This window comes from Mytilus edulis, chromosome 1 (genome assembly GCF_963676685.1).
Source record: "Mytilus edulis chromosome 1, xbMytEdul2.2, whole genome shotgun sequence".
NCBI lineage: Eukaryota > Metazoa > Mollusca > Bivalvia > Mytilida > Mytilidae > Mytilus > Mytilus edulis.
This window is the reverse complement of record NC_092344.1, coordinates 96,651,337-96,668,288: the sequence shown is the minus strand read 5'-3', so window position 1 is coordinate 96,668,288 and position 16,952 is coordinate 96,651,337. Positions and strand designations below refer to the sequence as shown.

Below are 16,952 nucleotides of genomic sequence, written 5' to 3'. Positions count from 1 at the left end.
GCATTATCCAGATTATACCACAGTAAGATCAAAGGGATTTTGCCTCTGTCATGTGTTAAGAATTGAATGCTTCTTTTTGTAACTTCTTTGGGTTGTAAAAGCGTTGACCGAAGTACATTTTATATGAAGCGCGGAAGCGCTTCATTCTTAAAATGTGCGCACGGTCGACGCTTTTACAACCCTATGAAGTTACAAAAAGAAGCATTCAATACTTATAATTACATTTTTTAGCTATGATCATGAAAACACGAATTTTATAAGAGTTTTATTTAATTCACCTGTGCACTTTATTGTGGGACCTCGTGTTATCATGAATGAAAAGTTTTATTGGGTAATGCAATAGCTTAACGAATAACACGTGATGTGCAGTACGCCAATCAGAATAAAGTATTATAATGAAACATACATCTAATGTAATTATTTTAAAATATTTACCAAGATGACATCGATCTCCCTTAAAGCCTGCTTTACAAGATGTGCATGATCCATTAAAAATACTACACGTCACATCATTGCAATTGGCTGAACAGGAAAATTCACACTGTGGTCCATATCGTCCTAAGTAACAGCCTGAAAAGAAAATGCAAGTATTGAAAGTAATTATCAACAGCACAAAGAGTGCATGATAGGCATGCAGAAAACATGTTTGCATTTAAGTTATTTTTATTAAAAAAAAAATAATCTATCGATCAAAGCACATGCAGTCGGGAATTATTCGTAAGTTTTAAAAAAAACTTATGCCGAGTTTACACGTAATTCGAATTCGATTCGCATTAACTCATTCGAATTAGTTTTATTCGCATTCGAAACGTTACATGTCCTAACGTCAGTTCTGATTTGAATTACAATGCGCGTCAAATTCGCTTTATTGTCCAAACGACGTTAACTTTTAATTCGTATTGACAAAAGCGTATTTCTAATGCGAATTGGATAATTCGAATTAGCCAATTCGAATCAATTCGAGTTAAAAAGAAGAGTGTGTGAACGCGATTGGCGAATTCGATTTGCATTCGATTCGAATTCAATTCGAATAAAATGTCCGTGTGAACGAGGCATTAATTCCATTCTTTGTTCACTAATTACAACAACTATGTAAACACTGGCAGTAGAGTTCTCATGGAATTACAGAGCAGAAATTTTTCAAAAAGAAAGAGAGTTTTTTTATCAATCCGAAAATTTATTATTGTTTATTTCGAAATGGAGTTCTCGATTGTAAACCCTGTGATATTTCATTTAAATTGTTTAAAGACAATTTGTGTTATTGTGTGAAGTGTTGACGAAGGGACGGACAGAAAAACATAGCACGGTATACCAATTATATGTCTTCGACCGTCGTATAAAATTGTTTCCGCAAGCTTACCATAGACTTCTACTTCACAAAGTTCAACGAAAGCCTTTTCCCGACGACGACTTCTCCTTTCATTGTAGAACACAACATATCTACCAATAACGTCACAAGTTTTATTCTGTATTGTGTTTGGTAATGGATAATGCATTGGGTAGTGATAGCATTCGTGTCCAGAATTTGGATTCCCATCATTAAATGAGTCCGACACGTATAGATAATATCCTCTGAGCCTATCACTTTCTGAAATATATTAATTGCGATAATCTCAATTACACATGCATTAGATTAAATAAGTGTATGACTTCATAGTAACCTCAATATTTACCTTCTACACTACAATTTCAAGTTTGTACTAACATGTCCTTACCTCTCTGCACAATGACTCAAACGACCAACATTTGGTTTGAACCTTGATCAAAGTATGGGAAACATATCTTTAAATGGTCTATCAGTATTGAGAAAAGGATATGAGATATATTAGATGTGCAGAAAACCTGTAACAACGAATTGTGACACCTGTTGTGATATTTTATTAGCTTTGGGTCCCCTGTTTATCCAACTTCTAATATTCGAATTATCAAACAGTTGAAATAACAAAAAACAAGGACAATACTAAGCTTACTGACCATAGAATAATAGAAGTCGTTTTAAATATAATTCAGCATATAGGTGAATAAAACAATAAAAGTAAAGTAATCTACATGGGAACTCTTAAAAGTTTAAAATTTATTGATTTTTTTTTGGGACAGAAAATGTATTTTATTGTCCCCAAATGCCTACATTTTTGCAGAATATTTAAAAGAAAGAAAAATCCTGTGGACTTGCATACTTCCATAAACATCCTACAAAATATTAAATCTATACTTACAAAACTGAAGGAAGAGATAGCCGGACAAACCACTATCTCTTTATGCAGTTAATACCAAAAAATGACTAAGCCTAGTCCTATAATATAAGACGCTGCAGGTTCATATCATTTACATTCACCGTTTTTTATCGGACATTTTTTTTACTATCAATGTTAAACCGCAACGTCTTATAACAACCATCCATTTTCTCGTAGCAAAAAAATAAATTAAAAATCCACTGCCAAAACAAATAAAAATATTAGGAACAACCTAAATATGAATGAAAGTAACTTCTTACCGCATTAACAGTTCAAAATAATGTTCCTAATCCATCACTTTTATCCTCAGTTGACAAACAATTTTTTTCACGCCATTTTATTTCAAATACATGTGCCGATTCTTTATTTTAAGGATTGCGTGAACGAAACGAATTTGACGATAATATTTATAATCAGTATTGTACAACGTACGAACACACACGACCAATTGCTGTATGGTGTTACAGTTATAATGTATCAACAGATTATTAAAAAATATTTTTTAACATAAATTATAGGTACAAATTATTCATTAAGCGAGTCAGTTCCTACCCAATAATTCTTGTGGGCTATTCAATCGATCTTCGGTGAAACCTAGCATGTCGTTACAATTCCATAACAGTACTGTTAACTTCTTGTTTTCAAATGCGATTTCGCGGGTTCACATAATGGGCGGAAGGGGGGGGGCAAACTAATTATCCTTCACAAAAAGTTCTCTACTCCAAGTTGTAAATTGATCAGCATCAACAGAAATCATGGGCGAGTTCTAAGAGCAGGGGAGGTTATAGATGTCTTTGGAAATTTGAGTTCGTGTAACGGGGGCGTGCAAGCCAAATTAACCAAATAAATGTTCTCAAGCCAATAGAACTGGGGATGCGATGAATGTCTTTCGAAATACGAGTTCGAACGTTCATGAAATATGCTAGCTGCTAGCGGTATGAAAGAGGGACGAAAGAAACCAGAAGAACAGTCAAACTCATAAATCGAAAATAAACTGACAACGCCAGGCTAAAAATGAAAGAAGACAAACAGACAAACAAAAGAAAACATGACACAACATAGAAAACTGAAGAAAACGGTGAGCTATGCATTAACTGTATAAATATTAAGATAATCTGTTTTACAAAGCTCTGTAGAAGTTTATACAAACAAAGCAAGCCAGCTGACCAAAGCTTTACTCTATAAGCATTATGATGAAGTTAGCCCTAATCAAAATTGTAAGTAGATGTGGTATGGAAGCCAACGAGACAAAATAATGTTACATTAACAAGAGTTTAAGTGGGGTTGATGTAAGCAGTTAATACCACATGGCCTTCCGCGAGAGGAAAAAAACGCCGTTATGGCCATCATGAAAAAAACCGCTGCAATGGCAAAGCCCAAACATGAAAAAAATCTGTAAAGAAAGTAAATCGAGAAATCCAACTACCTTGTTCATGTATGTAATGATTGTCACCATTTCCAGCTTTGACCATTATTTTCATGACACAGCAAAGTTATTTTCAATAACTCTTTGGAGAAATTATCACCATGTATAATTCCTGTTATTATTGTGACATAATATTCATTTATACAATCATCCTTTACCTTTTTAGGAATACTAACTGACCATCTCTTAAGGGTTAAGAAACATTTGATGATAAGCTTCCTTTTCTATTGATGAGGAAATTAGAATTAATTTACATAATTTCATCATTTATTATCATTTGATAGTCAAAACAAAATTCGTTTTCCTAGGAATATTCTGAAATATATACAACTGATTAACATTCGGAAAGACCTGCGGAACTTCTCGTACTTGACACGCTTGGCAATTTGAAATGAGGGGGAACAGTTTGAAAAGTGGTTCGAAAAATGATATAAATCCATCATATGATAAGGTAAGACATTTTATTTATTATTTGAGACGTTCATTTGTAAGGATAATGACATAAGTAAACTTAAAACTGTCAAAAACGTTGTCAAATTGCCGTTCAAAGTTCCCACAAAAATTCGTTGGGAATCCGCTACGAGAAAATGGATGGTTGTTATAAGACGTTGCGGTTCAACATTGATAGTAAAAAAAAATATCCGAAAAAAACGGTGAATGTAAATGATATGAACCTGAAGCGTCTTATATTATAGGACTAGGCTTAGTCATTTTTTGGTATTAACTGCACTAAGAGATAGTGGTTTGTCCGGCTATCTCTTCCTTCAGTTTTGTAAGTATAGATTTAATATTTTGTAGGATGTTTATGGAAGAATGCATGGCCACAGGATTTTTCTTTCTTTTAAATATTCTGCAAAAATATAGGTATTTGGACACAATAAAATAGTGTAAATGATATGAACCTGCAGCGTCTTATATTATAGGACTAGAGTAAGTCCAACTACCTGTCATTTTCAGAATATTTGAAAAATTGAAATCCTCTGTGCCATGTACCTTCCTTATGTGTATGAACAACCTACAAAATATTTAAGTTTCACCTCCAAAACTGTAGGAGAAGATAGGCGGACAAACAATGTATCCTTATTCTGATAAATGAATCGTTTATTATAGTGCAACCTGCATATATATACAATAGATACATATATGCACGCTATTACATTACAGCCAGCTAGATAGGCTTACGATGCACTGACAAATTGAAACTCAAATCTTTGAAAAAGTTAATAACAAATAGTTTTGGACGAATGTCTAAGTTATCCAGACAGACGGGCGGATGGACGGACGGACGGTCAAATGGAAAGACGGAAGAATAGGGGTAACTTAGACTAGAATGCCACTTCGACATTTTGTTGAGGGGGCATAAAAAGTCAATTGATTTATTAATTGATTGTTTAATTTCCATGGATCTTTAGCAATTTTCTTTTTCTATTACTTTGTTTACTTATTTTCCGCTTTTTGTTCTTTGTTTGAAGAATAACAAAACTGAAAATATATATGATTTGTTTTGTATAGATATCATATATAGCACTTAACATCATACATAACATACATTACATTGATATGATATCAATCAAAGCACATCATCATTAACAGTAAGCAAGTTTTTAATAACTTCTATCTTTTTTTAAATGATTTGTAATATTCTAACATACATACCATTGTAACATAGATACCTACGTCAAAAGACTTTGCAAATTTTGTTTGCAAGAATATAACGCAATCCTTATTTTTATTATTATAAGAATTAGACCGTTGGTTTTCCTATTTGATTTTTTTTACACTAAACATTTTGGGCCCTTAATAGTTTGCTGTTCAGTGTGACCCAATGCTCCGTGTTGAAGACCGTACTTTGACCTATACTGGTTTATTTTCACAAATTTGACTTGGATAGAAAGTTTTCTAATTTGAACTCATACCACATCTTCTTATATCTATATTTCTAAAAGTGGGAGAAACAGGATGTCAAAAGAGAAGACGAAAATGTACCTGACTGTACTGGAACTAACTTATAATCAAAACCCAAGACCTCCCACAAGTGAGGCGAATACGCAAAATCAAGACAACCGATTCGATTATGACTATTGAAGATGCACACACATGTACACGTATATTCAAAACTTTTGAAACAAGAACATGTGGACAAAGGACACCACATCCCCCATCACATTATGATATACCCGTGTTTACTTTGCAACTTAATCCGGGTCAAACTTTAATTTGGTACATACTTTTGAGTGTTTAATTTTGAAAAAGACGGACGAACAGACAATAAATTATAATATCCTCTCGCTAATATAACTTGTTTATAAAACAAAAGGATCCATCTTAACGTAACTGCAATCAACTATTCCATAAAGCAATAAGCATTAAACAATATTTCAAATAATTTCTTCTCTATACATATTTTAATTAGTTTTCAAGAACAAAGAAAATATCTGTCTATCTATACACGTTTGGGTTTTTTTTCAGACGTGTTTGTATCAGTAAAATCGCTGAAACAATTCATAAAAAGAATTTGTGAGCGATGACGTTAACCTATATATATACAGTCAGGAGTCTACTTCGTCAAAATTATCTCCCCATTACGCCAGTTCTTTTTCACAATCGTAGAAATGGAAGCCATTGTAGGGATGACGCGCTACCAATATTTCTCTTGGAAACCGATAAATTTATCCACATTGCACCATTACGATCCTTATATGTCAATTGTATTTTAAAAGACAAATGTATCAACTAGCTAATGAGCATCAGTTAATAATCTTGTCTGCATTGATTCATCTTAAAACTATTGTCTGATCGGTTGTCAGGTGGAATTTTCGAAAATTCATAAACATTTAAAAAAAATTTAATTAAATATTCTGTGGAAGGGCAGACTAGATTTTTTTAGTGTATGAATACTATAAACCCTATTAATCACACACAAAAAATTAGAAATTTTCGAAGATATGCATTTTCATCATCCAACTTGAAAGACTGTCGTCAAGTACTTTCAGTAAAAAAATAGCTATTCGAACACACCTTCTCTTTTTTTGTGACTCATTAGATAGGTATTTCACTTGACCCATATATTTCATCTTTTAGTACTGTGATTTTTTGTGTGTTATAAAGTCAACCTGTAGCTTTAATATATAAAAATGATAGAATCTGAAGCGAGACGATGTATGAAATATTCTTACTTTGTACGATATCAAGACAAAATACTCAACTCAAACACGCCCTAACATAAAAAGGTGCTCTCGATTTTCTCTTTTCGATACAAATTGAATTGTTACCCATTTTTTGGAATGTTTTCTTCAGTCACATAATGGAAGGGCAGACACGAAAATTACTGAACTAATAGTTTGATATGTTTTCCGTCCGTGATAATTTTTTCATAAAAATCGGAGGTTATGCATTTTCTTAATCCAACTTGAAAGATACCCATGTCGTCGACTTGATATCTAATTGTTCTGCTTAACTATGTACTAGATAAATTGAAAACTTATGCAAATGGTGTTTTTAAAATAAAACACCTCGTAATTGAGAAGAAAATTGCAATTTTGTTTGTTTCTATAAACTTTTAAAAATTTTGTCACTATAGTAAACAATACAGTAAACATTTATCGCCTTCTCTAACAAAGAGCTTCGATTCTTTTGTTCTATTTCAACCTGGTTTCCGACTGTATAGCTATACATATAGATTATTACTAGAATCCATTCATAATTATAATTAAATACTAGAAGTTGATGATTTGGTTAAGTGTAATCATTTTTCTAAGTATCCTTATAAATTGCAATGAATAAAGTTCTACGACATAGTACTATCAGATATATGCACCAGTGATATACATGACTGCCTTTGACAAATGTATCTTGATATGAATTATAAAAATATGCTAAAAAAGAAGGAAGTCGCGTAAATTTTTTACATTCCGATGAGTTTGAAATTTTTTTTAAACGTTAAAGTCTTTATTTTAGCCATTTCCATTTACACCGTGTATCAATGATTACAACCACTATTACATATACATGTATGTGTCAACAAAAGTGTAGCAAGCCTTTTTAAAAATCGAGACAGCTACAGATATTTTGAATTAAAATTACTAAAACTTACGATGTTTTCTATAATATATAACAACTCTATGTATGTATGCTGGGGACCCCAGGTCCAGTCTCCACCATGCTGACGACTGACCAACAGCAGTATGACAACAGCTTCCCGCAGTAAAAAATTGATTTGTATTTCCATCAATTACTCTCGATGCATCATAACTATTTCTAGAATCCCAGTAAACACTACTTTGAATTGCTGTACCATTAGCGGCTAAATTAGCTACAAAATCAATTTATTAAGATCGAATTCGAAAATGTAATTAATCTCGGACCTGATTTCCAATCAAATGAGTATTATTCAGCGGGTTTATTTTTAAAATGCAACTTCGTAAAAAAGTAATATATTAAAGAAATATTTTGTGGTAAATAAGATATCGTTTGATTTTTATGGATGAAATGGAAAGCAGGGGGGAAAGGGGGGGGGGCTAAATTGATTTGAAATAAACAGGCTGTGATCTTTATTTTGATGACAAAATCAGATACATATAATACAATGATATGTCTCTGACAAAATGCATGATGTGCCATTTTATCACACATCCATATTCCCCCTTTTAAAAAAATTTAAAAATCGCACGTTTGCTGCCAATTACATCAATTTAATATTCAGTTAGGGAGGGAGTTTCGGGGGTGGAACCCCATTTTTTGGACGATCAATGTATTAGAAGGGGACATATAGTTGGACCCCCTTTTTCCTGGGTTGGGAACCCCTTTCTTAAAATAGCTTGATCCGCCCCTGGTAGATTTCAAGGCAACTTAAATATAAATTCAATAACAATATGAATGTATCAAAAGAATGAATTTTTTACTTCATTAGTGAATGAAATGTTATGAAAAGATGGATTTTGTCTTGTTATTGTATATATTTAGACAAACATTTTTATTTTTAAATTCATGCTCGTCTCTGCAAGTGTTGATCGCGACTAATTAAACACGTGTTACTATATGATCCAATAGCAGCCTACCTTCCAAAATTGAGGACATCAGTCGAATGATTTTCTTCAAGAGTTGCTGCTTATTTGGACATTTATTACACGACCACTTTTTATTTATAGTATCAATCGTGATTTGGTGACTTGATAGGGATTTTATCTTTTGGTGAGATTTGATTTTTATTTACATATTTGACATATTTCCTGTCTTTTTTAATTGAAATATACACGTCGGTATCATCATTTCTTTACTTTCAGCATTGTCCAAAATACTATTCATGTCCATTTATTGAAGAAAATACGTTTATTGACTGATTATTTTGCTCTATAAAAAGGGGGCGGTAAGTTCTTTTCTGAATATATTAACTATTTACCTTTACAACGTCATCACCCAATATATATATTTTTTTCATTAGCAATATCATATATACGGTATTCGAAAAATCAGGAATCATGCAGTTCAATAATTTATTACCTGCTTTACCATTGTAATTTTTTTCTCTGAAAACTCAAAATATGTTTTGTTATTAGGGGAAAAACATACCCCCCCCCCCTTTTGAAATTATATTTCGAATCCCTAAATAAAGTGTACTGATATGAAAAGTATTTTACTGAAAATGTTCAAAATTATTTAAATATTTTATTTTAAAAAAAGACAGGAAATATGTCGGTGAACCAAAAAGTTCAAATCTAATTCAAAAGTTAAAATGCCCATGAATTCACTGATCATGCACGAGTGATTCTATTCATAAAAAATGTCCGTGTAACAATTAAAAAGAGTCCGTGTATTGTCTAAAAAGAGTCCGTGTGACACCAACAAATGGAAGTTTTTAACGACCTTGACTGGCTATACAGCCCTTGCACGGTCGGTGTGTGACACCCGTTAATGTACTGTTTTTTTTATAGCTCTGCGGGGGGCAAAGTCGTACAATGTCTATTACAGTAAAATAGCATGAAAAACAACACGTTGATAAGGTTATGCGTCCGAAACCCTTTTCTGATTTACCTTCATTTGGAATGATCACAGCCGAAAATTTGAAAAGTGAACATTTATACGAACCGAAACCGTTGAACAGCTAATAACTTAGGTCTGGATTCCATTTGTTATATTTCGGGTTGATTAGGTAAAGGAGAAGCCAAATTGAGGTTTTTTTTTACAATTTATTATCAGCGTCTTTTGGAAAAGTTCGTTGAAAAAAAAAATTAAGTAAGATATTTGGAATTAAATATTTCGTATATGTTTGCAATATCAGAAACTGAATTTCCATCAAGATTTATGTATGATTGAACCATGTTGATTGATTGATTGGTTGATTGTTGTTCAGTGCCCTTTTCAGCACTACTGTGCTAATTCGGAGTGGTGGGGTGGTTTTTTTTTTTTGTAAAAGATGCTGTAGAGGTGCTTGAAGAAAACAACCGACCTTCAGTATGAAAACTCATAGTCAATTAAGATTTGAGAGTACACCTGCCACATGCAGGATTTGAACTCAAAACTTTAGTGTTGAAATGCTAGTAATACAGAAGTTTGACTACTTGAAGACTCGGCGCGAATTCCTTGTACCGCCGTGACTATACATAGCGTATACAAAATATTGCATTTAAACAGTACTTACAAAAAGCTGCACTAAAACCTAAACATACAATGTGTACTATAAAGATAGATTTGAAGTACATGTTTACTGTTCCTGTAAATAAATAAAAAAAAGATCGTTAATGATACATCGTGACATTTTGGATTTAAAGCAACTTGTCGATTTTAATATTATTTTGAACCACTTGTCCACACCTTCCACAACAAAGAAAATTACCTTGAAAGTTTACGTAAAAGGTAAGATCAAAAAAAATCTTAACTCCGAAGAAATTCAACGCGAAAAGTCTCTAGCAAATCAAAAGATCAAACACATCAAACGAATGGATAACAACTGTCATATTCCTGACTTGGTACAGACATTTTCTTATGTAAAAAAAATAGTGGATTAAACCTGGTTTCATAGCTATTTAAACCTCTTACTTGTATGACAGTCGCATAAAAATGTTACACGTCGTTATATCAATTACAAAGTTTAAACTACAATCGCACGTGAATCTTTATTATAAAGGACAGTTGATTAAAAAAGTGATGGATTGCCACGCCTATAAGAACTGACTTCACAAAGTTGTCAGTATGAAGGAAAATAGTCCAGATATTGTCAGACTTTCCAAAATAAAAGACAAACTGAAAGAGTTGGTCCTGCTTTGTTTCATAAAAAAATTGCCAACGTCGATACAAGCATTTTGTCTGAAAGAGGGATACATTCTGCATTTTCTTTTGCATTATAAAGGTTATCAAGAACTAATTAATAATTGTATATAATTATGTTATTGGAAAAAGCATCAGAGAGTAGAAAGTAATATACAAAAATAGCAAACTTCCAGGCAAATTCAAAAAAGGTTAGTCCGAAATCAAATGGCAAAATCAAAAGCTCAAACACAACAAACGGATGCGTAGCAACTGTCATATTCATGTGAAAATTTATTCAAGTCAAGATGAGTAAGATGTATTTATTTCTCATATAAACATATTATATTCCATAAACCAAGTTTTTTTTCAGTTAATTTTATCAAACTAGTAATTGTGTATGTAAATTCTATGTATATATGCTAAACAATGTTCTTTGTTCTTATACTTGTATTCTCTACATGGCCCTGGTGGGTCCTTAGTTGATACTAAAATATATGTTACCTTATCTTATTTCTGACTTTGTACATGCATTTTCATATGAATAAAAGGTTTGCTTAAACCTGGTTTTATAGCTAGCTGAACCTCTCAATTGTATGACAGTCGCATAAATTTCATCATATTGACAACGATGTGTGAACAAAACAAATAGACATACTAGGTAAAAAAGTCCAAAATTAGGGGTAAAGCACTCAACATTGTGTTATAATCTTAATCACTATAGACACAAAAAAATATGTAAAAAAAAAGAAGCACCAAAAGGCTTATAGACAAAACACATAAGCACAAATGAAACACAACAATACAAAAATTATTTGGGGAAAATAAAGCTAACTTGATAAAGGAGTGTAGACATTCATTCGGACGTGGGAAGAAAAATCAAACCAAGGAATGAGACGCACATATATATGACAACTAAATAGAGAAAGAAAGAAATTATGTCAATAATTTATACGAGGAAAAGCGAAAGAAGGTATGGCGAGATCTAAATGGGAGGTCAAGGGAAGATTGGAATCTTGAGTGTTTTACTAGCAAGCACGATTTCACGAATACGAAGATAAGTGTAAATATAAAGAAAAAAAGAAGATGTGGTATGATTGCCAATGAGACAACTTTCCACAAGATACCCAAAATGACACAGAAACCAACATGCATGGTCATCAGACGGCCGTGTTTAAAATGTCTATTTCAGTTATATAAGATTAAAAACGAAAAAGGTTTTTAGAATATATATATGATATGGCAGTCTTCCTGCTTCATGTTATAAACGAGATTTGTTTTACTTATTTTACTTTGTTTTCATTTGACATTAGATCAACTGGGAACAAAATACAAGCAATGATTACATATAACTTGTAAATTATTGCAAATTGACAAGGATTATAGTTGTACCATGGATATTTGGTCTCGTATGATTAATCAATTAAGCACATTTGAACACACATTATGATATTAACAAAATGTCAAAAAGTTCAAGCATACAATACTAATAAAGTCGACCTTGAAGTATATTAGATAATGAAATAGTATGTAACTACACTGAATAGGCTGTATATAAGTTGATTTAATAAAACCATTTAAGACATATCGCTTTTGGAAAATGACAACACACCCAATGTAAGTGCATATTTTTTTTTATCGCGTGCCCGTGTTTTGCATCTATATGTTCATTTTATAACTTCACTCTTTCGGAAATGTTTAATAGATATTTGAAATTGAACTTCCTAAGTTTTTTATTAAGAAAGAGGGACGAAAGATGCTAGAGGGACAGTCAAACTCATAAATCGAAAATAAACTGACAACGCCATGGCTAAAAATGAAAAAGACAAACAGACAAACAATTATAGTACACATGGCACAACATAGAAAACTAAAGAATAAGCAAGACGATCCCAACCAAATAATTAGGATGATTTCATATGCTCCGGAAGGGTAAGCAGATCCTGCTCAACATGTGGCACCCATCGTGTTGCTCATGTTATAACAAATCCGGTAAATGGTCCAATTCGGTAGGTCACATTCATGAAAGGGAAGGGGATTATAGTTACGACGTAAGGAACATATCCGATATCATTTGTGAAACGGTTATTCTAATGTTATCTCTTGTTCAAAATAAAGAAGACGAATATTGATTATTCAGGGCATCATCAAAAAGACAAGACTTTGTTCTTAGATGCATGACTTTTTTATTACTGGATGTGAACTAGCTGTCAGTAACTGCATTTACACTCAGATCTGTTCTTAGCGTCTTTTTGTTGTTGGGATGTCAGTACCCTGCCACGTCCAATCTGGGTTTTTTTTGCTAGATGTACTGCTTTGTATCCATCTGATTTTTATAGTTTGTTTTTTATGTTGTTCTGGTTTATTACTGGATGTGAACTAGCTGTCAGTAACTGCATTTACACTCAGATCTGTTCTTAGCGTCTTTTTGTTGTTGGGATGTCAGTACCCTGCCACGTCCAATCTGGGTTTTTTTTTGCTAGATGTACTGCTTTGTATCCATCTGATTTTTATAGTTTGTTTTTTATGTTGTTCTGGTATACCACTGTTCCAAGTTGGAGGAGGGTTGGCGCCTACAAAGTAGTTTGAGTCTGCCACATTCTGTATGTGTCTTTCTCAAGTCAGGAGCCTGTAAATCAGTGGTTGTCGTTTGTTGCGGTGTATATCTTATTTGTTTTTCGTTCATTATTTTTTATTACATAAATCAGGCTGTTAGTTTTCTGGTTTAAAAGTGTAACATGTGGCATTTAGGTCCTTTTAACGCCAAAAGTAAAGTATGAACTCGTTGATGAAAGCCTTACGGTGATCTTAAGTTGTAACGTTAACTTCTGGGTTATTTTTTCAAATGGACTACTACTGATAAACTACGGAGATAACTTGTATGTCTAAAATGCTATACACCCTTGTTATGTTAACATTTAGAATTAATACTGTTTATTTTATTTGTTTGGATTTTCTTCTACTTGATAACGTTTTAGCAACTTAAAATATCCAATCTCTTATACAAATATTTAAGATATCATTACGTCAGAGTTTATCATAATTTAGCGATAAAACGGTTTTGGGTGAGGTTTGTTTAATGTAATATGTCCGTTGTTTACTGATAAAATTGAACAGCAACTATAAAAATGTAGGTTTTGTCGTTATTTTATGACAAAAATAGCCAAACCGGACAATTTGTTTTTTTTAAATGAAGTACATTTTTTGTCTAATGCTTATAATTGTGCGTGTTGCTTTTCTTATTCCACTGATAGAGGTGGTCAGTTGCTGAAAACTACTTTTACTTTGCCAAATATGATATTTTATTATGCCATTGATGAATACTAATTAGACTAGCACATCTTTCGTCATTTTTATTCCTTTCCATTTCACTGATACAAATTACACTAAATATTAGTAAAAACTTACTTTGACTTTTATACAATATTATATATTTCTACATTATTACCGCGGCCGACGACGCTGTTTGCAATCTACTTAATTTACGTTATTTTAGCTTGACTTCTTCAACTGCGAACCAACAGTATAAACACGAAATGTTCTCTTATGTCATTGTTTTTGTTGTCTATAACATTGCTTTCAGTACATTCTTTTAAATGCTTTTGAAATTTTATTATGCCATTGACGAATACTGGCACATCTCTTGTCGTTTTCATTTTTTTCCATTTCACTAATACAAATAACACTTAATATTAGAAGAAGGCATTGCAGTTCCCGCCAAAGCATTCTGTTTTGTGTTGGGTTTTTTTTGTGTCTTTTTTTTTCGTGTTTCTATAAATTATTTAATATTAAGAAATATGCTTCCAAATACACTATTTTTAAGTTCTCAGACATTAAAGAAAAAGTAACTTACGAGATGTTTACTAATGGTGATACTGACATAAGGAAAACTGCAACTGCCAAGGTTGTTTATCATTATTTAGTTTGTATCAGAACCTGATTTGCTGACGATATATATGCACCTCTTTGAATATAATGTGTGAATTGGGAAAAATGTACCAACTACTAGTATATCAATTTTAACATATGTAGTCTTTGCACATTTCTTAACCACACACGCTAACCTGTTAAACAAAACCTAAATGTTATATCCTTATCTCATTCCAACAAGGAATAAACAGGGACTTCAATATCAAGGTGATGATGATTAACATAACAACATCCGGATGAACCTCTTGAAAAGATTTGATGTGTAGTGACAATTTTCTTTTACTGGTTTGAAAACAAATTTTTAAGGAGGTAAAAATCATTTCAAATGCTTTCAAATTCACTATAATTATGATTAGAATCCAGAAAAGAAACGTTAGACTAGCATCTTGAATCACCAGTCAGAATCTAGCGAACACTAATCCAGCGAACAATAAGGCGATATATTTAAAAACCGGAAAATATATATTACCAAGACAGCAACGGCCGATTAAAAAAATATTTTAAAGGCAGTAATTCCGTCTTGAAATTGCAATTTACATGTTTATTAGGAAATGGGATTTATTACATCTAGCTGTTTATAAAACAAGTCACAACCTTTCAGAGTAAATAACCTACATTCAGTACCACAGTACATCTGCACCTGTCAACGGATAAGTTGGAGGTTTTAGACCACCAATGCACCTACTTCAATTTAGAACGTTAAAGAAGTCCTTCCCTAAAAATTCCAAATATTTTGTCATTGTTTAATTGAACTAACAAACAAACAAATTAATTTTTTGGCGAAAGAAGCAGAGCTTTCTGAGTCAAAATTTACTTATCCATGATTAACTGGCTACAGAGATCATGTAGAGGGGAAACAGGCGCGCATCGTTTGCATCAGAGTTTGAGTGGCGCCATGTTCAAAAATCTGAAACTAGGGCTCGAAATTAGACAAAAATCTGGGGAAAATAGAGGGTTGGCCTATTTCACGATTTATAAAGCCATACCCCGTGACCCTACCCCCCCCCCCCCATCCCCCCACACACCCTTTTATTTTAATATAGAAGCCATGGAATTGACCCCTTATTTTTCACCATTTTTTCAAATTTCGTTAACTAATTTCAGATTTTTAGCTCTCCTCTACAACCGCTGTTTTCAGATTTTTGAACATAGCTTCAATCAAAACCTTGCAAAAACTATACGCCTGTCTCTTCTCTACAAGACATATGTAGCCATACCCCGTGCCACCCCTCATTATTTCTCTAGAAGACATGGAATAACCCAACCCCCTTGTTTCCCCCAAATTTTGAACCCTAGTTTCAAGTTTTGAACATAGCGCCACTCGAAACCTTGCGCAAACGATGCGCCTGCTTCTCCTCTACAAAACTTATATAACCAATAAATCATTGATATCAATAAGTAAATTTTGACTCAAAATAGTCTATATTTTTTCTTATAGTCTAATTTCTTTGGTTTTTTTAATCTCAATTAAACAAAGACAACAAATGTGCACCTTTTCAGGGAAGGACTACTTTTACGTAAGTTCTTAATTGAAGTGGGTGCATTGGTGGTCTAACACCTACAACTTATTCGTTGACATGTGCAGATTTACTGTGGAACTAAACTTTACCCTGAAAAGGGGTGTTGCTTGTTTTTTAAACAGATGTTACAGTGGTTAATCTCATATCGTGATAGAGATGAACATTGCAATTCCTGGACGGAATATCTGCCTTTCAAATACATTTTTTTAATCGGCCGTTGTTGTCTTATCAAAATTTCTGGGTTTAGATATATCGCCTTATTGTTCTTTGGCTTATTGTTCGCTAGTTATTGTGGACTAGCTTCAGCCTGGTTCTTGTATCTGATAAATTCTTTTGAATGTATAACAAAAACTGAACTAATTGATAGTGTTTTGAAGGGTGTAGCATATATCTACAATTCATTTTCATAATTTGCAGCTATCACACTTGCAAATGAATAGAAACATTTGTAGTATTTGAAAGGTACTGTCATGCCATATTAATATAAGAAAAGAGATGGCAAATCAGTGGGGATGTTAAGTAACATATTTGCTTACATCTTTGTCTTATTAGTCTTAATGACTAGTTGGCAATCATACCATATTTGCTCATTTTCATCTT

The 16,952-nt window shown here is 32.7% G+C and overlaps 1 protein-coding gene across 2 annotated transcripts in view; it reads right to left on the bottom strand.

Annotated features, from left to right (window-relative positions):
* The window catches only part of LOC139516055 (receptor-type tyrosine-protein phosphatase mu-like), a 56,167-nt gene extending 40,788 nt beyond the window's left edge, over window positions 1-15,379 (bottom strand). The window contains exons 1-5 of one of the 2 annotated variants that reach the window (XM_071305872.1): window positions 14,967-15,379; window positions 10,298-10,369; window positions 7,754-7,972; window positions 1,361-1,588; window positions 436-570 (exon numbers count right to left, since the gene is read on the bottom strand). In XM_071305872.1, the coding sequence (XP_071161973.1) occupies window positions 436-570; window positions 1,361-1,588; window positions 7,754-7,972; window positions 10,298-10,358 (643 nt within the window). In that variant the 5' untranslated portion in view covers window positions 10,359-10,369; window positions 14,967-15,379. Of the gene's footprint in view, window positions 1-435; window positions 571-1,360; window positions 1,589-7,753; window positions 7,973-10,297; window positions 10,370-13,928; window positions 14,053-14,966 lie in introns of those variants that run through there. The other variant, XM_071305880.1, reaches the window with a different exon arrangement.
* Between the last annotated feature and the right edge of the window lie 1,573 nt (window positions 15,380-16,952).